Source organism: Caloenas nicobarica, chromosome 5 (assembly GCF_036013445.1).
Source record: "Caloenas nicobarica isolate bCalNic1 chromosome 5, bCalNic1.hap1, whole genome shotgun sequence".
In the NCBI taxonomy this organism is placed as follows: domain Eukaryota; kingdom Metazoa; phylum Chordata; class Aves; order Columbiformes; family Columbidae; genus Caloenas; species Caloenas nicobarica.
The window spans coordinates 57015078-57037225 of record NC_088249.1 but is presented as its reverse complement, the minus strand read 5'-3'; the positions used below and the strand labels follow the sequence as shown (position 1 = coordinate 57037225).

Here is a 22148-nt window from a genome sequence, read left to right as displayed (position 1 = left end):
TTCTCAAAGAACCAGATAGAGCCATCCCTTTGGATACTCATTTTTTTTACCCAGGCATGTTTCGATATGGGAGATTAAGAAGTCTACTGAATCTGAAAGGCTATTACTAATTTTCAGTATTACTAGATTAGGAAGCCATAAAGGAGATCTATAACATTGCATTCTACTAACTCAGATGTTGGCTTTCATCACAGGGGGAAAAGGAAAAAAAAAAAAGATAAAAAAGTCACTGAGTTCTGCAAGCCCTTTAGTTAGTATAAACTTAGATGTGGACGAAAGTGGCGGGGGGGGTGGAAATCACATGAAATGGCAATCTAGACCACATAGGATTAAAGCAATTTTCCCCCACCCCAGTCTTTTGATAGTCAAGAGTTTTTTTGTAACAATAAGCAGCAGTTAGATAATCTCACTAAAAGGTTACAGATAAGCAACCAAGGCTTTTAATCTTAGTGTGGTCCTATGACTGACTGTTTTGTAATTCAAGGCCGAGAGGAATAATGTAGTCTTTAATTTACTTATGATTACATGTCTAAATAACTAAACTATTTTTATCTCTACAAACCAGAAATCTGCCCTTAAATGAGCAACTAATCAATTGCCTCAAAAAACATTCAGGAACTCATACTTATGTCAAAACTAAACACTAATGAAAGCAAAATTGGACCAGTTAGGTACTCCAGCATGCCTGCAGTGTTTAAAGTTTTGGTACACTAATTTAGTAGTTGGAAATTATACCCAAGTAATATTTTCCAAATACATCCAAGTGACTTGAACCATTTGCCAGAGCAGCAGCAGCTACAGAAGTGTCTCAGTCTCAGCAAACGCTGTCCCACAGCCCGCGGCTCTGCTGCTGCTGGCTCTGACGCGCTTCAACCCGGGAGCTCTGCATGGAGCGAACACGTTGCTGCAGTCCAAACCCCACTCGCTTTTAATGGGATGTTACACCAAGTACCCACATCACCTCCTGAAATTAGACCTGGAGCCTAAATCACCTTGGCATGTATGAGAACGTTATCGACAGTTTGATTAAGAGCTCAGTTAATGGAACAGATACAGTTTAACAACAAAAGAGGAAGGGGTAGCCTTAGCAAGGTTTTAATCCTCCTGTAAAAAAAGCAATTTTTTTCACGCACTATGTTGAAAATCATAGAAGAAAACAGTACTAATGGTAAGTTCGCAATTCAGCCAGAAATATGCCTTCCAAGATTAAAATCCTACATAATATCTACCTAGAACATTAAGGAAATTAAAATATAGGCTTGTAAGAGATAATTTGAACCTTGAACAATTCTGAGCATCAAAAAAAAAGATACAGTTAAGACAGAAACCAAAATATAACTCAAAAGAGGTGACTTTTTAACATCCAAGGGAAGATAGAAATTTTTGTTCCCAGCACCCTTTTCAAGTAAAGAAGCTTTTACCAAAAAAAAAAAAAAAAAAAAAAAAAAGAGGTCTCTAAAAAGAGATGTAATACAACAGAAGAGCCAGTGTGGAGAAGCCATCCAGACTAAAATCGCATTTATACTAGATGTTTCTGAAGAAAATGAAATAGCCAAGTTTTTTTTGGATACCACCTAAGGGACAAGGAATTGTATGAGGACATAAGAGACCCTGAGTTCAACTCCTCCTTCTGCCATCTCCACATTAGTGACTTTGGACTAGTAACTTCTTTTCCCATTACTCATTTATCCCCCTATCTCTAACTAGGGACGAAACACTTACTTTGAAAGCACCTTGCTCGTAAACCAAAAATGGGACAACATGCTGTAGCTACAGGATCAGCTTAAACAAGCACTGAAGTGCCCCTACCCTCAGCGTTCAGCAAATAAGATCGGAAAACTAATGCTGCTTAAAGAAACTAGCGCCAAAAAAAGTTTTACTCCAGACTGCTTTGCCAGGACTGCTTCTCTGGAGGTACTGCCAAACTGTTGCAAGTTAAATTAATTATAGTATTAGACACTAGTGGTGCACAGAGGTTGTTTTGTCTTCGTAACTGCTAACAGTGTTCTGTACTGTCAGTGTTTTCCATTCACTCAATTTTCAGGATGCCTCATGAGGGCAGGTTCCAAAGAAGCCACATCATTTCACACATTGGAGAAGAAAGGCTACACAACCACTGTTTTTGACTATTCCAAAAACATCCTAGTAGGGACTGCATCTCAAAGGCCTTTCAGCTCAGGTCTACTTTAGAGCATTCCCTCTCTTAGAAAAAGTACCTTTTAGCAAGCTCTCAGCATATTTAATAGAGTCTCTGCCTTTAAAATAGAGTAACGCCCTTCCTCCAGAGCCTTTGCCTCTTCTCTCAGCTTTGGGAAAGCAGAGAGGAATTCAGTCAATGCAGACAGCTGCCACGTCCTCAAAGAGCCCGAGCAGAACCAATTGCTTAAAGTGTCAATTGCTATTTTGGAAGAAGAAATCTAATGCAAGATAAATTCAAGGGCCAAAAGAGCAAAAGTATTTGTTTAAATTATTTTACAGTGTTTGTTACGGTAGTGTAGCTGATTAAGAGTTCTCACACCCTGGAAAAAAATCAGAGTGACTGCTGCACACAGCAGAACAACATTCACTACTTTCCTCTGTTCCAGATGAACTAGACAATTGTGTGCTGTCACATACAAAGGCTGTGTTGCCGTTTTCTCCCAATTCCAACTCCTTTAAAATTATCCCTTCCAATATATCCTCCTCCCAATCCTCTGTCCTTCCACTAGCTTCTTATCCCCAGCTCCATACTTTCTCCTTGAAGTAAGTTTCCTTCTTCAGCCAGCCCTGTCATGGTACCAAATTTTCAGTGTGTCCCTCTTCCCAAATATAATCACACCCTTCTTGTCAAAATAACCTAAAATACTCCCATGTCCACATCAACTCCTCCTGCAACTAGTTCCCAAGTCTCCTCTTACTGCTGGCCTGCTCTGTATGTTCACCATCCTGCCTCTTTGTCTGAAGACGGTTCATGTTCAGACCCATCTTAGAAGCACATGCCCTGTAATGGAGGTGGAACACTGGGACCCTCCCGAACATCAAAACCCCGGCTTTCACTCACTCTTTGGGGCTGCAGCAGTTTTGCTCTGTTACTCTGCTGTGCAGGGAGTTCCCTCCACCAGAAGTGGATGTGCTGCTCACTGTCAGACTCTCTGATTCATTCCCAGTGGAGAAGACAGGCTAACCAGACAGGGCTACAAGCTCTGAGGAGAAGGATGGGGAAAGAACTAAAGACAAAGTTGACCTATGTTGTAGGGAAATGGGTCAGGTCATCACATTGATATCTCTGCTACTGTGTTACTTACTTTTTTTTCTTTTTTTCCCCGGTAGGAGTGGTGAAACACAGGAACAGACTACTAAGGTAGGTTATGGACTCTCCATCTGTGTAGGCATTCAAGACTCAACTTGACACAGCCCTGGGCAACTGGGGCTCATCAGACCTGCCTCGGTCAGGGCTGGACTAGATAACCTCTGGAGGTTCCTTCCAACTTAAACTGTTCTATGACATCTAACCATTTTGATATCACATGCACTTAAAACATTATCACCATGCTGTCAGTACATCATCCATCCTGCAAATCTAGTCTCCTATTTTATTTTTATTCATTTGCCTTGTTTTTTTGAAATCAGTCTGTTTTGATCAAACTCAAATCTCTTCCCCCCCTCTTCTGCTAACTGGCTTATATGCTGCTTTCTCCTCAGCTTCCAGAAGATTTGTCTTCACCCTTCTTCCAATCTGAATCTCACCAGCTTCTTCCCCTAATGCACCTCACTGCTTTTATTTTGGGGCATTTGCATCACTCGGCCTTTTCTTGGAACCTCCTGTCTGCCAGGAATGTTGTCAGCAAGAACCTGGGAGAGAAAGATTTCCTTTACCCACTTCGAATATTGCAGCTCATTAGTTAAAATGCAGCCAAAACATCCGTTTTTAGGAAAACACATGAACCCTGGCTGGGGCCTGCATGTCTGCTCTACAAGGTTGATGCATGTGTATTCTGCTTCATCTCAAGAGCTGTCCTACAGAAAAGACACAAGTACAGGCTTAGTCATGAGGTACTCACTGAAGTGAAAAGTTGAAACTTGACTTTGTGAACTCTTGCAAATCTTCACAGGTCAATTACAAGTTGCAATTTTCAAAGGCATGTTAATGATGATATTTAGGAAGACTTTCACAAGAAGAGTAATGTATGTTGCATTCCTGAAATGATTAGTCACTGAAATGCTCCTGTGGTAGTCATGCAGAGAAAATATCATTCTTTAAGATGGTTAAAATACTTCCCATTAAAAAAAAAAAACAACACAGCCTGCAACAGAAAATTATTAAAGACTGAAAAATGTCTGAACTGAAACCAGTGTCTGATAGAGATAAGCAATATCCAGCTGCAAGAAGCGATTCTGAAACAAGTCTCACACTGTTAGTTACCAAACAAAAGCAGTGAGGTAGTGATACGTGTTGCTGACTTTATTACGCTTTTGGACAAAAGCTGCACCAGCAATGTAAACCACCAGTATAACTTTGATAGATAAAATATGCCATCCCGCAGGGTACATGGATGCAATTTTTTAATTAAAAAACACCAAGACATCCCCCCAAAATCTCTGAACAGAAAAAACTGTGAACCCAAGTACGCTTTAAGTTCTCAACACTTCAAAAACAGAGGGATGTAGGGGTCAGGTGAGAGAGTTCGGTTAAAAAGAAAGGATTTTTCATGAAGACTTCATATGAAGTTGCCTGTCTGGAGAGGGCCTCCTATATTTTGTCCTCCACTAACAAACAAATACAGTGGTGCTGTCACTTATTTTGGAGAAAAGATGCGATGTTAAAAGCAATGTAAACTCAACCTAGCAGCTGGAAATGGGAGTTTCTGCTGAGAACTAGGAATTGAACAACTAAGAAACAGCAGGTGTGACTTAGGCAGCCGAAAAGCAAAGCCAGAGCTGGCGGAGGAGTCACTGCCATGGAGTCGAACGTGGGTTTGGGGCACTCGGCACCTGGCAGCTCCGAGGACAGCATGAGGAGACCCCATGTTGTGGAGAATGTGGCAAATAACAGCTGGAAAACAGCAGGAATTTGCCATTTAAAGAATCACTACACCACTGCATTGCTGGACAAAAGAAAAAACCTGCTGTGACAGCAGCGGAAACTCCTTAGAGGAAAAAAAAGATGATGCTTAGAGGATGATTAACAGAAAATGGAATAAAGTTTGTAACAGCAGTCATGGAAGAAAACTCACACTTATAAAACGCAATCTAAAAAGTCTGAGAACTGAGAAGGAAAGACAGGAAAAAAGCTACTCCAGACATTCAGCAACCTTGGGATCGTTCACCCTCCTTGCACAGACAGCACTGAGAAGTTTGAAATAATATCCATTTATTTCATTTGAATTTATTTTAATACATTTCTAAACAATGTACAAAACCATTGAAATTTTATAAAACTTATAAAAACCAATCCAGAAAAGTAAAATGGCAAATGATACACAACTCCACAATACTGAAACTCTCATTAAGGAATTTTAGAAAATTGCATTCCCACATTTGACAAAGCTGGATCACAAAACCAGTTCAAGTATGTCAGCACAGTAACATAATTAAGGTTTTTCAGAATTAAATACTGGCTGCATTACAGTCCTTAAACAACTGATATGATTGCATATATCAATTTCCCAAAACTAGTCTGATTAACAAACGTTTGTGAAAAAAATCAAAATTAGTACCTACAATCAACATTCTGATTAAATACATTTCAACTGATGATTAATATGCATTATATAGCCTTCCAGGTCTCAGTGCAAAATAATGACTGACACAGACTGAAAAACTGACTTGTCCGAAGTTTTTTTAGATTACTCAAGTATATAACTTACTAATTACATAAAGGTAAGCTGTAAGCTCAAAAATAAGAATACAGCAGAACTAAGGCTCTCTAAAATCTGTTCTCCTATGTATCTGCATGGCAATCTTTTCCAGTATTACACTGGAAATCTGCAGCAGGGTCAGAAATGAAATCTAGAACCTGTGGATGCTTTGATCAAGTGCTTCAACAGACGAGACATGGATTTCTTTCTTCATCAACAGCCCTTACCATTTCAGTATTTTACCACTTCACTGCAACATTGATTTCATGCTATAATACATCAGATTGACTTTTGGTTAATAAACTTAACAAAGTAATTAACGTCAGGCATTTCTAAATTTCTATGCACCTTCCTATAATCTTAACTTCTTTTACTGTATTTTTTCCAGTCTCTTCTAAAGGCAAGCAAAACATAATTAAACAGTGATTTCCACCACATAAATCATCCACTGTATAAAATGGAAACAAGGCTGAAATACAGAACAAAACCCCTCTGCTTAAGAATCAGGTAACAATAGTTGGGTTCAGACAGAGGGTTAAAATGTGCAATTTAATAGCAAATTGCACGATTATTTTCTAGATAGCAAAGAAGTGTTGAGAATTATGAACTCTGGCCCTGGAGAAGAACCTAATCAAGACTGACAGCCCTGTCAACTGCATCAGCACGATGTGTACACTCCCAGAGGCAGCACAGCCAACTTCAAGAGACTCATGGTGCCCAAAGCAGAGGTTTGCAGTCAAACTCAAGGCTCCTTTTAACTCTTTTTGCAGTATTCCAACCCTTCCGTTCCAGCAGAGATACATCCTGATTATAATGCAGTTCAAGACTAATTCACTGCCACAGCCTTTGATTTTTCTTCCCAAAAAAATAAATAAATGCAATACCAAATTTATCACTTCCATAACCAAGCAGAACTCTTCTGACTTCAGTGCGAGCAGTGAGAACCACATTTAACCTCACATAATTACTTTACGTTCCAGCAGTCTTTTCCCCCCTTTTTCTGTTTGTACTTGAAAAATTTAGACATGATTAACAAAGCTGAAAAAAATTCCCAACCTTTAAATAATTTTTCAGCACGTGAGATAAAGCACTAGATTTCATTACAAGTAGATTTTCCCCCTGAAAATCACAAAGTGAGAAACAGACTTAAAGCACTTAAACAATGAACCCATGTGTTTTTAAAACTACTGGCTTTTGGGGTTTGTTTTTTACATCGAGTACCTATACACAAAATACTGGCTATATTAAGAAGGCAACCAGAGGACATATGTAAAAAATGTACTCAAACTACTCCTAGAAATGAGCAGTAATGCCTATCTGCAGGAAAAACATACAAACAAACAAACCCCAAACCAACACCCACCAAAAAAAAAACCCAAAAGAAACAAGCAACAGTTAACTCCTGAAGCACTTCATGGGGCTGCTTAATCCTCAAGTCATAAAACCTCTCTGGTTCTATCAGTGAGTGCTTTAAACAAAACAAAGAAACATTTAGTGAATAGGTGAATACTTAATGGTCAAAAATCTCAAAGAAATTGAGACCAACTGTTTCCATGGATGTTTTACTTTTGTGTCAAACAGCCTTCTCTCTTAATTGTCAAGATATAACAGGTGTCTAATTTACATCACCAAAACAATTAATCCTGGCTGTGCCCCTCCAAATCCTGCAAATCTCTTGAGATTGCCAACAAAACAGGGAATTTTGAGTGAGTTGTTTTGTGCGGTTATGAGTTAATTAGTAATCTGACAACTACATTACAGATGTATCAATATTAGCCATGACAGCTAAGAGCAGTGTTTTAGTCTATGCTTGTATTTCAGGAACTAAAAAAAACAGCCAACCTTTACCCTGAATTGCAACCCCCGCCCCCCGCTCCGAACAAACAAACAAAAACCAGATTACAAATGCACACAAATGTACAAATGTACAAAACCAGTACATCTAAATACATCTAAAAAAACCCGTGTAATACCACGTTAGCTGAATATGAATATACTTAAGATACAGGCAATGCCAACTAACTTGCAACTGCAGACCCAATTCTAGAGAAGTCTCCCATCAGAAATGGAGTCCTAGAGCACAAAGCAGGTGACCCAAATTTCCCCTCAAGAAGCTTATAGAGGAAAACATTCAGCTGACAATAAAATACAGACTGAAGGAAGCACTTAGCAGTTTTAAGTGTAACTCTGTTGTCAAGTTTGAATATTGCAGAACTTGCTGGAATTGTAAATTCCCTTCAAAATGAGAACTTAATTTATTTAACAAGTGTTATCTTGGTAGAGCAAAGTACAATCCCACTATACAATTTAAAAAAGCAGTGTAATCCAGAAAATTTTAGCGGAGTAAGTCGTTGGAAGCATTCACTAATTTAATCCAATTCCATTTTTTAGTAAATGATCAACAATTCTTGGTGTGCAGAGCACAGAGAGGACCAAAACCATATTCCCTTAAGTACAACTAAGAGCAGATTAAGTTACAGACATAAGGTACAAGCAGAACCTCAGAAACCTCGTTGCCTCATGGTGCCACGATGGGTCATAAGACTCCTTCTCCTCCTCCCCCAGAAATGTGATGTCCATGGACAGGCACCTCCCTCAAATTCTTCACTCCATCCTCAGAACAACGCCTATGCACACCTCTATTTACAGAAACTTGCATTTCAGAGCTGAATTCTTCAATTCCAGAAGAGGATACATCTGTTAGGATCATGATCCATCTTAGGGATCCATAAGCTAGGCAGATATCTTCCATCTTTTGGGATCTTTTGTAACACAAGGTACAGGAATATACCACCCAACTCATGCTCTCCTTACCAGATGCACCAATTTCTTTGCAGCACAGAAGAGATGAAAAAACAAACTGCCCATCTATTAACACAGGAAGAGCAGAAAGCATGCTGCTGAGCTGCAGAAGTGTGCAAGAGATGTGACAATACAGGAAAAAAGCCAGTGGCAAGGAAAGGCAAAGGCTGGCCTGGGATGCTATGGTATGTAACATACACATGTGAGAGACAGCAGGAGCTACAAAAACCAGTGTGGGAAGCAGAAATCATGGGATGACCAAGGAAGAGGGTACAAAGCAAAATGTAGGCAGAAGCGTAACGGAGGAATCTGACTACAGGAGCACTGAGACAAGTTGCATCTTCCTCACATTTGCTTTATTTCCATTTTAATGCTTGAAACCGGAAGAATTGCCCCGATTATCAAGAACACACACTTTGTGTGTGGAAATGCATCCAAATTCAGCTGAGTCCTACGCTTTCGAAAACAAATAGTTTCACACATGCCAGAAAAGAATCCTCAGAATTTAATAAGTGTTTCTCAAAGACTCCACCTATGCTGAGCATGTTTTAACCCAAAACTCTTAAGACCAAGCCTTACATGTGACAGCAAGGAGAGATAAACATCCCACACTCTAAATGAAGCCAAACTGTGCTGTAAGAGAATGAACCCAGTTCAAAACTATCATCTTTAATTTATAACAAACCCCGTACATTTTGGTAAGGCCACTATGTAAGTCTGCAAGAAGACACATATATGATGTGTTAAGGAACACTCAGACAAGATGTTGTCCAGGTAGAGACCATTATCACCACCAAACTTCAGCTGAGGAACCCCCTGCACATCCAAAAAGAGCAGCAGGTGAGTGGGCAGCCCAGCTGCGAGCAGGCACAGCAGCAACAGCCTGGTCCTCTGACCTGCTGGCTGCTCCAGCTCCTGCCAATTCCCTTCTCCAGGACAGCAAAACATGGGCCAGCACTGCTGAGCTGAAGCTGTACGTAATTTAAGATATTCTACAGAATCATAGAAATAAAACAAGACAAAAACAATTTACAGCCTAATTTGGGCACCCACTACCAGGGAATGTTCATCACTCTATTATCGCTGTGCCTGTCCCTTTTGAGAAAAGGGACTGCAAGCTCATGACAGAAGTATTTTGATGTTGAAGCATCAAAAGCTACACAGACAAAAATGGAGTGAGGTCCACGTGTCTTTCTAGCTAAAGACATTTTTACACTTGCTTAAGCATTTGCTTTATTTAAGCCTCTAATGTAAGACAAAATAACCCCTCAAACAGGATACTAGAAATTAAACATTATTTCATTATAATAATGAGAAAAGTTTATGTAAATTAGGTAATCAATTTGGAATACATTTCTCGAAACTGTTTAAAATGTTCATTTTTACATCTCATTTAAGCTGCAATCTATTACCACAACAATCATATACTATTTGACTACATACTGCTGAGTTTAATTTTCTGCAGTGATTCAAATGAATAGCTTCTGACATATACACAGTTTGAAAGCTCAAGACTTTTAACGCATGAAATACAAAGAAACTAGCCATAAAAACACAGTTATGTTGTACCCTGCCATTGCAAAGCTGTATGGTAAACACCCAAAAACCTCAAAATATACTATGCACATACTACTTCTATAAAAAGCTACTCGTTGACAACAGATTTAACTTTTCAGGTACAATCGCCTTGAAGCTACAGCATAAATATCTGGCATATCGTCCTCTAAGGCGTAACAGATTTACAACACCTGAAGCAGAATCTTCAGAAAACAGTATGCCAAGAGAAAATGTTTTCTTTGAAAGACTGGAAGGTTGAAGATTCTGTATCCCTGTAAACAGGAATAATGTCCCTTCAAAAGCACAGGTATCACTCTGCGCGTAACCTCAAATTTAATTCTTTGGTAGTTCAAAACAAACCCTTAAGAGATTTTAGAAAACTCAACTTGCACGAAAGGCACATCACTTTTTTTTCTTGATGAATGAGCACCACAAGTAAGACCTTATCAGAAAATAAAATCTTTGTGTTATCTCAAGTAATTTTTCTAGAGGAGTAGCTTCTTGTTATCCTGTTATATTAAAAGTTCTAGACAAGAAAAGCTCAAGGAGACAAGAGAGAACAGGCTGTAAAGCGCTTAAAACGATTTTGCATGGTATTTTGGTGAGTTGAAAGAGCTAAAGATGAAATAAAGAGATGCTTCCACAAGCTCCGCGCAAGGCCCTTCTGCGCTGGCGCGGAACGGCCGCGCTCAGGGCACCGCAACGCAGCAACCCGAAAAACGAGCAACTCCGTGCACCAACACCGGGTTTTTCTTTCCCAGAGGACGGGGAACGAGCCGCACGCTCGGCCGAAATTGCTCCGAGGGCAATTGTTTTGATGTCGCTTTGCGAGCTCGCCCTCCGTCAAAATGGAAATAACGTTTAAAAAAAAAAAACAAAACCACACAAAAAAAGGAAAATGTAAAAATAAATTAAACCCCAAATTTACGCTGGCAAGCGCCGGCCGCCCCGGGGCGGGAGCGGAGCTCGGAGCGCCCCGGCCCCCCCGCCCCCTCCCCCCCGCGCGGGGAGCGCGCCCGCCGCCGGCAGCCCCCGCCCGTGACGCAGCGGCTAACGGGCGCCCCCGCGCCCGGGCGCGCGAGGGGGCGGTTGGCGGGGGCCCGGCCGGGGTCCCCCGAGGGCCGGGGCGGGGAGGGGGCGGCGGGGGCCGCGGCCGGCCCGGCGCCCCGCGGTGCGGGATGCCGGCGGGCAGGCGCGGGCAGGCCCGGCGGGAGGGGGAGGGGCCGGGCCGCGCGGAGCGGGCGGGCGGCGGAGCCGCGGCTTTATCCGTGTCGGTCGGTGCCGGCGCTGCCCGGCTGCCCCCGCTCGCTGCCCCTCGCCGCCTCTCTGCGCGCGGCGCGGAGGGCGAGGCCCGGCGCGGCGGCCCGGGCGGCGGCCCCAGCCGGAGATGGCGGTGGTTAGAATAAGGCACACTGGGTAAAAACACATTTATATACGAACCTCGCCGAGAAATTTTCCAACAATTCCTCCGTCCGACCACCATGCACCAGGACAGGAAACGGCCGCCTCAGCGCCCGCCCGCCTCAGCACCGCCCCGAGCCGTGCGGGCGGGCCTCGCGCCCCGCGCTACGGCCGCTCCCATTGGGCCCCCAGCGCCGTGCGTCACCGCCTTCGCTCGCCATTGGCCGCCTCCAGGCCCCGCGCCGATGCCCATTGGCTAGACGCTCGGGGCCCCGCCCCGCGGCTTCATGGCGTCTCGGTTATGCTGGGTTCGGGGCCGCCGCGGCCGCCATTTTGTACCGTGGGGAGCGAGGCGCCTGTGCGTCAGCGGGGGAGCGGAGCAGCCGGGCGCCATTTCCTTCCCCGGGGAGGGCGCCCGGAGGCGGTTGCGCTCGGGGAGCCCGCGGGGCGAGAGGAAGCGAGGGGGGGAAGCGCGAAGCACCGGGCGCGCCCTGCCCCTGGCAGCGCGGCCGGTCTCCCGCGGCGGGGACGGAGCGGCGCGGCCCGAGGCGGCGGGCGGCTGCAGCCGGGCCTGCGAGCGGCAGCGCGGGGGGCGAACCGCTGGCTCGGCAGCGCGGGCCGGCCCCGCCGTCCGGCCCTCACAGGCAGCGCCGGCGCGCTCTGCCGCGCGCGGGGCAGCGCGGTCCCCGCGGGGCCGGGCGGGGCCTCGTCCCTCGGCGCTGCCGGAGCCGGAGCGGCCGCGGGCGCTGGCGGGGCCGGGGCGCGGTGCCCCTGGCGGGGGGAGCGAGGTCTGCCCCGCTGTCTGCCCCGCTCCCTGCCCCGCTCCGGCCGCCTTATGTGCTGCGGCCACTGCAGCCCGGGCCGGGCGGATGAGGGCTCTGTCCGCAAAGCTGTACCTGAGAGTGTTCGTCCTTACGTGATTTCTAGCCGTGGAAATGGGCAGTAGTCCAACGACAGCTCCACAGGTAATTAAAGGGTAGTACGATTATTTTGGTAGAGGATTTTTCAAGAAAACCCAACTGCAATTAATATGAGCTGTCAGCAGTGACAATATGCCCAGCTCTATAGGGCTTACAAAACCTTTCTAAACGTGACAGATAAAAAAACATTTAAGAGTTTTTTGCCTGAATCTCCAGAATAATAGTTCTAAAGTCTTGCAGTCATAGGTATAACAGCCCAAAACAGCTTATTCCCGAACAGGCCTAATACTGAGCAATTTTATTTTCTTGGTTTCAAGTTTTCCTTCCCATTTCTTAATTGGAAACTTTCACCCAAAATACAAATTACAGCTATCACTTTCATTGGAGGTACAGTAACAGTGAAATACCCAAGGTAAAATTCTGAGTTTATCAAATCCTTTCATAAAATTAGTTGGTTACGTCTGTCAAATCCTCCAATTAATTATTTCGCATTCTGAAGTGTTTTCTGAGAATGGTCATAAAAAGCAGAAATGTGCAATGATGCTATTTAAGTTACATAGGCTACATACTGATGGCAAAGTAGCTGATAACTGGTGCCACAACAAGAGACCAAGTGAAGCTTTTTCATATTCCTGGTTCTGGGTACGTGGAGTGTTCCACAGAGCACACGGAGGAGAAAAATCCAGTGTGAAGAACTCAACTGTTGCTTTTATAGTCCATAACAGTATAATAGAGCCTTGGGCCTTCCAGGCTTTTCTCAAATTTTGATTAAAATCTTCATCCAAAGTCATGGAAGACTGCTAAAGCTTCAACCAGCATACTTGTTTTGGACTAGCATTACCTGAACTTGGCCACATCTGTTAAATCACATACCTTGAGGAAGGACTGAAAGGGAACCTGACAAATGTGCACAGATAACATGCTGAGGTGATTCATGATGTTTTCTGTTCTTTGAGAACTGATAGTCAAAAAGAGGAGGAAATTTCCTTTAGAAAAAAATCAACGCATAAAACTTCGCAGGTGTCACTAGGCACAACTGAAACCATCTGCATGTTTATTGTCAGGTATTCCTGTGATCAGTCCACTGCAGACTTCTTGAATCTTGCAATAGTAGTTCTAGGCTACGAGAGGTTTGAGCAGAGCTTTGCTGAACTATGCTGACACATAATGTTTTTAAAATAGTGATTTAGGAAAAAAGGGTATTAAATTTACCCAATATGTCAACATTTTTTAAAATGTATGAAATAAGCCTTTTGTATTTAACACAGAGAACTATATTTGTGCTTAACATCTGCTTAAAGAAGTATTTCAGAGAGAAAAATACAAACCTTAGAGCTGCGTAACTAGAACAGGACTCCCAAGCACTGTAAGAATACTGCTACATTCAAAACACCACACTGAAATAAGTGAAGATAAGGATTTGCTTTAGATGTTTATTAATCCAAGGAGATCTTCCATAATAGAAAAAACAGAGGCTTAAAATTTCCCAGCTCTTCCTTTAGAGTTGCATTGTCCTTGAAAATAGAATGGATAAGTGCAAGCTCTAGGAAGATCAATTTTAAATTTGACAGAAGTGTATCACTGAAATTGATATATTGCATCACAAAATGCACTATCAACACCACCAACAATGCAAAATTGTTTTGCAATTTATATAAATACATTTCTTGGAGCAAAGGAAAGCAAAGTTCTAGATCCATTATTAAAAAAGATGCTCCTTGCTAACCAGTCTAGCAACACATAAAAGCACCCTTGAAGTAAGACTATTCCTCACACCAAGATAAAATTCTTCCCTTGACTTGTGACTTGAAAAATAACTGTTCCAGAAATGACAATGGCACTAAATTCGTTATTTCCTCCTAATTTTTTTCATCTGCTTTGTATACAGAGAGCCTTCTCACTGCTGCTCTGTCCTATCTTCTGCCTTGAGGCAAAAGCGTCCTGAAAGGTTCTCTTATGTTTTTTGGGACATGTAATAAGACAAGCAGAGACCTGACAAGCAGATGCTTAGAAATGATCTGTGTTAAACTGGATATTTTTCAAGGTCAAGGAACGCACAGGAAAAGGCATGCTGTAATTAAGTCTGTCACCTTTTTCTACAAAAATAAAACCTTGTCTAGAGATTATCTTTGAGGCTGGAGTACACGTGTACGTGCTCATGAGTTACACATTTACAAAAAAAACAGTTTTGCTATATGTACTTGGCCAGTCAGCTAAAGATTCAGAAGTACTACTGTGGTTCACACACCACTACAATAATGGATACTCTGATTCAAGGCTTATTTTTTTAGGCTTTTTCACATCAGGCACAATATCTATCCTTTTAAGCCCACAATTTGCTTTTAAAGTATCCCTTTGGTATTCGGCTAGGGCAATGTGGCATGATAGTCCTGGCTCAGTCTCTCACATTAGATTCTGCATGCAGGGAACTGTATTCACTGAGGAAAGGGGGACCAGAGTGGAGCGACTGGAAAACCCGTTCCCTGGGCCCGGGGAAGCGCCAGCAGTTGTGCAAAGGGAAGGCAGAACATGGTCCTGTCAACTCCTGCACGAAACCCCAAACAGCCAATTCCTGCTACTCTGCCGATGCAAAAAAAACCACACCACACAAACCAATTTTCTGAAGACTGCATTTTGAGTATCATAATATATATATGTGCATTTCATTTTTACAGATATAAACTCAGTTTATTTTTAACCTGTATTTAAATTTTGGAGGCTTACATTAAATTAAGGTAGCTTGTTTAATATCAATTGTAACAGCAGGTGACATTTTTATATAAAAACAGCCAAAAGAAAAAAAACGAAACATTTGATTTAAAAGACCTGACACCAATGATCTCAAGGCAAGATCAAAAACCTATGGATTTTTGCTTTTAGAAAAGAAAAGGGGGGCATTTAAGCCAACCTATTCACAGCATCTCCCTGCTGGCTTCTTCATACAGTGGTTTTGATAGTGGTCCCAGAGGGAACTGTATTTTGCCTCTCTAGCTAAAATACTAGTTACTCTAGCAACTTTGAAGGAAGAAAATTGTGGCTTCAAAAATGAAAGATTGGCAAAACTTCAAATACACTGTCTGGATCAGGCAGACAACAGCGCACACTAATGCTGGGAGTGCAAAAAGAGGGGGACTGAAATGCAAGAGTAGTGCACCTGCACTACCACGTACTGGATCAAGAATATTTTGCATTCATAGATCATAGTCCAGATTAGCCAAATTGTTGTGTTTTTAATAGATTGCATATATAGATGTTTCATCCACACACTTCAATCAACTCTTAAAAGCAGAATTTCACATTTCATTTACCTGCTTTAGAGAAGATAACTTTTTCTTCAATGCTTACAGTACACATTTGTATCCAAATTTCACCTTGTACAGCAAGATCCTTAAGAAAAACAAAGGACACGGAGGGAGTTGCTATTTTTTTTTTAGCAGCAATGAAATATCACTAACCTTTTTTTACATAACCGAATTCAAGTCACAACCAGAGGTGACTGCACCACAAAGTCACCAGGTACAAAACTGCTAGTTCATTTTAAATTAATAACTTGAAATTATTTTCCCCAATACATCCCTTATTTTTTATTTTTATTTTTTATAAACAGCAAACATTTTGCTAATTTTGTACACAGGCTAGCAGGCTTGTTTCAATATGAAAGTGCTAATTCATTTACAGATTTATCAGTTATGTAGTGCTACATTAAGTGTCCAATATTCTACATATGAACAATCTTGATAAATGGAAATGATGAAGATTAAGTAAGGCTATCTGATTACCTTATCTTATTTACATTAAAATAAACACCCAATAGGAAGGGAGAAAAGGGAAATAAATTGGGCAAATACTCATACTACACCAGGTGTAAAAATTAAGTCTGCCTTCTAGCTTGTACTGTAAATGAGACATTTTAAATAGTCCTGCAGCCCATGCCTAGTTTTTTTCTTCAGAAAAAGAAAAGCTGCCTTCACGACATCCCCTCTTGATTTCTGATTTCCAAAGCGTGTCATTTGAAGCTTTTAATTCCGATTCTTCCTGTCTTCAAAATAACCTCTGGTTTGCTTTCCAGTATTAGGTTGCATGATCAGCTCCCACGTCTGGGGCTTCTGTCCAATCTATTTATCAATTAGTTTAGAGTGGGTTGTAGATAACATGAACCAGTTCTGGAACCACTATTGGGAGGAACACAAGCTCTTCACTACAATCACACAGTAGCAGGAAAAGTGATAACTCAATTCATTCCTGGGGCAGGGCCTCCAAAATTAAATGAAGTTGGCACAACTGGAGCATTGAATTTGTATCCTCCATGCTTTTCAATCATTTTGGATTCTAAAAACAAAAAAAAACAGAAGGAAAATATTTTAGTGACTGTGTAGGGGAAAAGACAGATTAAGATATTGTGACTGACCATTTTGAATCTCTCAGAGATACAAGTTTAACCCAAGGTTACCCAAGAAAGTAACCAGCACCCACAAAGCAGAAACGTGCCACACCCCAAACAAGATAGACTGATTATTTTTTTAAATTTTCATTTCTAAATATTGTTATAGCTATGTTTAAATTAATTTCTATTTTTAAATTTTTAATGTAATTTTTGCATTTCAGAAACAGGACCAGAATGAACTTGTAACAGACACCCAGTTATTTCTGATTAATATTAATAGGTTTTTCAGTCAAATCAATAACAGAACACCTGTACAAAACAGCAGTACAGAAACAAATATTAACTACACTTTCAGTGTTCCTATCTTGATTCAACAATATAAGGAGAAATAACCACAGAAACACCAGAAACAGAATTCTTAGTGTACATGCATTTCCCCTCCATACCCAAGCGGATAATTTGGAGTTTAAGGTTACTAGACTATACAATATAATTCTGAGAGAAAACTACTAAGTTTATCACACCTTAAGACCTTTAGGCATCTGTGGCCCACATATCCATCGCTGTAACTAAGAACAATAGTTAAGCTGTCTGGTTTTACTAGTTGCATATTCCATCCTTTGAAGGCCAGGAAAATGTTACCATGGCTGATGAAGGACAGAGGGAAAACAGGAGCTGGGGAGCATCACTTTGTCCCCTCCTGGCTCCATAGTGCACGGAAGACACATCTCTTAGCTTATGGAAATTTGTCTTAGCTACATTAATGAGAGATAATAATATTCCAAATCCTTCTAGCAGGATGTCCCCATGTGTGATAGGTAGCCTAAATGGAGTATCAGCATGCGCTGATAGTACGCAAGAATTTCCTGTAAGGATCTAGTTGCTGAAGTTAACTTGATCTGAACCTAACTAGCTCTATGAATAAACAACTGGAAAAAAAGAGAACATTCTTTTTCATAAAATGCACAAGTAGTATATAATCTCATCAGTGTGATGTCTAGTGCTTGACGGGGGTCACAGTGAAACTGTATTTTATAACCATTAAAAAGTGGATCATTCTGGACACTTCAAGTCTTTGGGAGGTAATTTAGGCTGTTTTCGGACAAAAGCTACTTATCAGATGTGCGTTCTTACTACCAATCTTTTTACTGAAAGATTATGAACTTCTGCTTTGAAACATCATCTAGTAATTGCTCAATTAGATGCAGGATATGAGACTGGACTGATCACTCAAAATTCAGCCTTGACTTTAGAGAGTGATCTATATTTGGCTTACTCTCAAACACCTGGGAAGACTTAAAAAAAACAAACCACAAACAACCCAAACCTGAAGATCTGCCGACTTCCTATATTTTAAAATCTGTATTACTTGAAGAATAACAATTTAAAATATTTAATAGGCTTACTGATGTAGCTTTACAGATGGATACCACTTCCATAATTTGGTATTTTCCCACCCATAGAATCACTCTATCCCAGCTGGACTAGGTCACACTAGGAAATAATTTATCAGCCACTTAATGTGTTTGTTACCATACCTACAGTTCATCCACATTCAAGTAATCAAATAATTTGTTTTAAAATCCAAGCAATTACAACAAATATGCTTATATTTACTTGGCCACTTCATTAAGATATTTCTACCATTCCGTACACCTGTGGTATGCCCTACAGTTCGTGCATTGAGGCTTTGTGACCTGACAAGAGATTTCAAACATCTCTGGAGTATAAACCAACCCTGCTTTGATGAAGACATTATCAGCCTTGAATTATAGGTGTTGTCTGTATTGTGCTTCTTGAGCACATAAACAGCATTCAAAAACACCAAAAGATGCAATTAATGGTATAAAGCAGGAAAAATACCATGTGCTGCCCGTCTCTGATCTGCCAGAGTTGCTATGTCCTGCAATTGTTTCCTTTGTTCTTCATTAAGACCCTGTGTCAAAGCTTGGTACCATGCAGGGTTACGATTCTGAATTGCTGCAAGAGAAAGAACACATAAGCAAATGGAAAGTGTTCATTAAAATGTTCTGTAACTCAAAGCTTACTAACCCACTACCATTTTCATCAGAATAATATTTGGTTAGGGTTACATAATTCAAGACATTAAAAAAAAAAAAAAAAATTAACAACCTCTAACCTCTTCCCTCCCACCATAAATTCATTCAAGCGTCTCTCCCTGCTCTGAAAGTTTAATGTTGGCTTCCCCTTGCCAGAGAAAGAACTTGTTCAAAGCACATACTGGAAAGCCTGTTCGGAAGCTTTCAACAGGTTCTAGTTTACAATGGTTCACACTAAAATTAAGTTAAAATATAACTTGTTGGCCAGGAAAGGAAATAAAGGTACTTACTCTGAAAAATGGTTTTAAATATCTGATATTCATCAATAGGGTTGTCTTCATCATCAATAATTGTGGAATAGCCTTCCAAAGCAGTCTCTTCAGCATCATCTTCTTCCCAGTCTTCATCATCTCCATCTTCACCTGCCTGTTTTGCTAGAATTTCTAGATATTCTTGACCATCTTCATCAATGTCATCTTCATCGCTCCCCAATTCCTCTGAGTTAAATATCACACACACAAGAAGTTCATCTCAATAATAGTAAAAACAACTCTTTAAGAAAATGGCTGATAATGCAAAACAGGCAATAAAACTGATAACAGTACAGTGCAGAGTAGAAAGGGGGAAGCTCATTTTACTCCTCTCCTAGTGCCATGGTATTCCCCCAGACTCTCTGCCCTCATACCAACTGCGTAAGTAGGGAAGGAAAATTTTAATGTCACAAAAATGTATATGGAAAAATGTATATGCAGATATTTTAGAACAGCACTTGATAAAATTTTAAGCAAAGTAATATTCATGCTCCAAAGAAAGTTTGAAATAATTTGATGAAAACACTTTTACAGGCATATTCAGAAGAGCTGTTGAAAAGAATGCTTGAGAAATACAAAATGCAACAGTGTGAAAGGTGTATAATGACAATAGTCTGGGGAGCCCAGAATTCAACAGCAGAGATCAAAAAGAAACTGGGCTTTAAGTAGACAGATGAAAACCAATAGATATTCCTTTGAGTGTTGAAAACTGTTCCAAGCAATCACTCTCAAAGACATCAGGCTGATGATGGAAAGGTAAAATAGGGAACAAGAACTAAAAGCTTAAGCAGAGAACAGGGAAAGGTGGAAGACAGAAGTACAGGGAAGTTGTAGGTAATTTTGAACTTCACGTAAATAAGATGGCAAGAGATGTGAAAGTTTGTGAAATGACTGTATGAAGAAGGAAGTCTCTAAAGGCTGATCAAGTTGAGATTACGCTAGTCTAGAAAAAAGAAGAAAAAAATATCACAAGAACTGTCATTTTCAATACTCAGCTAAAACAGCAACAGCTTATGGGACAGTTTATAATATATAGTCCAAACTGTACAATGGATTAGAAGGATTCTTGGAAACTCCTACTGACTCTTTCCTCTCACTCAAATGGGAAACATGCCCAGTAATACCTCCTTTCAGCCATGACTGCATCCACACACACCAGCTAGCGTGGTGTGACTGATGAGACTGAGCCTAGGAAGTCAGTTTTTAAGAGGGACTGGAAAGTAAGTCAGATATACTTCAAAAATTAAAACCACAAAGTAACAGCGATGTTTCAGTTTCCATACCTGTTTCCTCATCTTCTTCAGCTTCATCATCATCATCACTGTCATTTTCATGCTCTGCGTGACAGGCATATGCTCTTTTCAATCCATTAAATAACAGGATAAAAGCTGGCAGGATCTGGCCAGCAACTTGATTTAAAACCTGTGGTATTTGCTCCAGGTCAATAAGAGCACACAAGCCAAGCACACACATCTTTCTATCATGAAGTCTACAAAACAGTAGAGTAAAAAAGTTACAAATTTTGTTAGGACATTGCAAGCAGGTAACATAGAGGTGTATCACAGAGCATAATCTTCAGAATTAGAAACACTTACCCCAGGAAACAGTCCACGTCATTAAGCCACTGTGTTATGAAGTGATTAGTGACAGGTTCCACATTATTGGGAAAACGAAGATTTTCCAAGGTATTTAATAGTAAATGAGGATTGTAATACAAAGCAGCTATGGCAACCTGGAGGCACATTGTTCGCAGTTCACTTGTTTTCACTTCTCTGGTCAATCTCTCTAATGCAGCTTCCACAAATAAGGGTATGCACTGAAGAGTGAGAACCATTATAAATTTAGTGATCAAAACTAAATTTTCTAGTTCTGTATTTCATGCTCAAATTGAGAAATGGCATAAAACCAGCCTCGCACATAAATACGGAGGGCATAAAATGGGAATAATTTTTAATTGCCAGCAGAAGTCCATATATGAAGATGAAACGAAAAGGTGAAAAGATTTCATCTACTCCGAGCGCATGGATTTTGTGACATCGTGCATAGTAGATGTAATTCCTGGTTCTATACTCTTATGTTTTAAAAATTAAAAATAGAGTAAGCATGTATACTAGGAAGTCTAGAAAAATCAACTTGGTCTTTTTTAGTATCCACAAAGTCAAGAGAAATTATTAACACTCCAAGAAAACAGCTATTCAAAGGAGTAGTCTCTTCAGAGATACCATACTGAAAAAAAAACTGCTATTGCAGATTTGCTTTCAAATAAATTAAAAATTAAAGTTTCCAGGAACCATATCCACAAGTTTTAAAAAGCATGCAAAAATGTTTAAATAGCTCTTATACAGCACTTGTCACATACACAGCAGAAGCGCAGAAATTCATCTCTCAAACTCCAACTTCCCTATGTGCATAATGAAGTCCTTGGTTTCTCTGCAACATTAATCTGGATTCTAGGAACTTCATTTCCATTCTTATTTATTTCAAGGCTATTAACTTGACAGATTGAATAATTTTCATGAAATATTCACTAGAAAGAATTTAGAATATAATTCATTGACTTTTAGAATGAAGGTACTCCTAAAACAGTACTCTTCCAGATTCACAAAAAACACTTTACATTGAGTTCTGCAGGGTCCTAAATTCTGCAGACAAAGTGTGCAATAAATATCTCTGCAGTGTTAACTGAGCAGTAGGATTTGTGACACTGGAGTAGAAGACAGGATTATTAGACACAGAATCATCGAATCATTTCAGTTGGAAGAGACCCTCAGGATCATGGAGTCCAGCCATAACCTAACCTAACTCTAGCACTAAACCGTGTCCCTAAGAACCTCATCTAAACACCTTTTAAACACCTCCAGGGATGGTGACTCCAC

At 40.8% G+C, this 22148-nt stretch overlaps 2 protein-coding genes across 3 annotated transcripts in view; both read right to left on the bottom strand.

Annotated features, from left to right (window-relative positions):
• Nucleotides 1-11716, bottom strand: part of ZNF143 (zinc finger protein 143) — a 37727-nt gene extending 26011 nt beyond the window's left edge. For both annotated transcript variants that reach the window (XM_065635585.1, XM_065635586.1), the window contains exon 1: nucleotides 11637-11716. The gene's annotated coding sequence lies outside the window, so the exon portion shown is untranslated. The remainder of the gene's footprint in view (nucleotides 1-11636) is intronic.
• A 2213-nt stretch (nucleotides 11717-13929) lies between these two features.
• Nucleotides 13930-22148, bottom strand: part of IPO7 (importin 7) — a 37540-nt gene continuing 29321 nt past the window's right edge. Inside the window, exons 21-25 of the mRNA XM_065635233.1 lie at nucleotides 20868-21088; nucleotides 20556-20761; nucleotides 19252-19458; nucleotides 18765-18881; nucleotides 13930-16846 (exon numbers count right to left, since the gene is read on the bottom strand). Of these exons, the coding sequence (XP_065491305.1) occupies nucleotides 16749-16846; nucleotides 18765-18881; nucleotides 19252-19458; nucleotides 20556-20761; nucleotides 20868-21088 (849 nt within the window). The 3' untranslated portion in view covers nucleotides 13930-16748. The remainder of the gene's footprint in view (nucleotides 16847-18764; nucleotides 18882-19251; nucleotides 19459-20555; nucleotides 20762-20867; nucleotides 21089-22148) is intronic.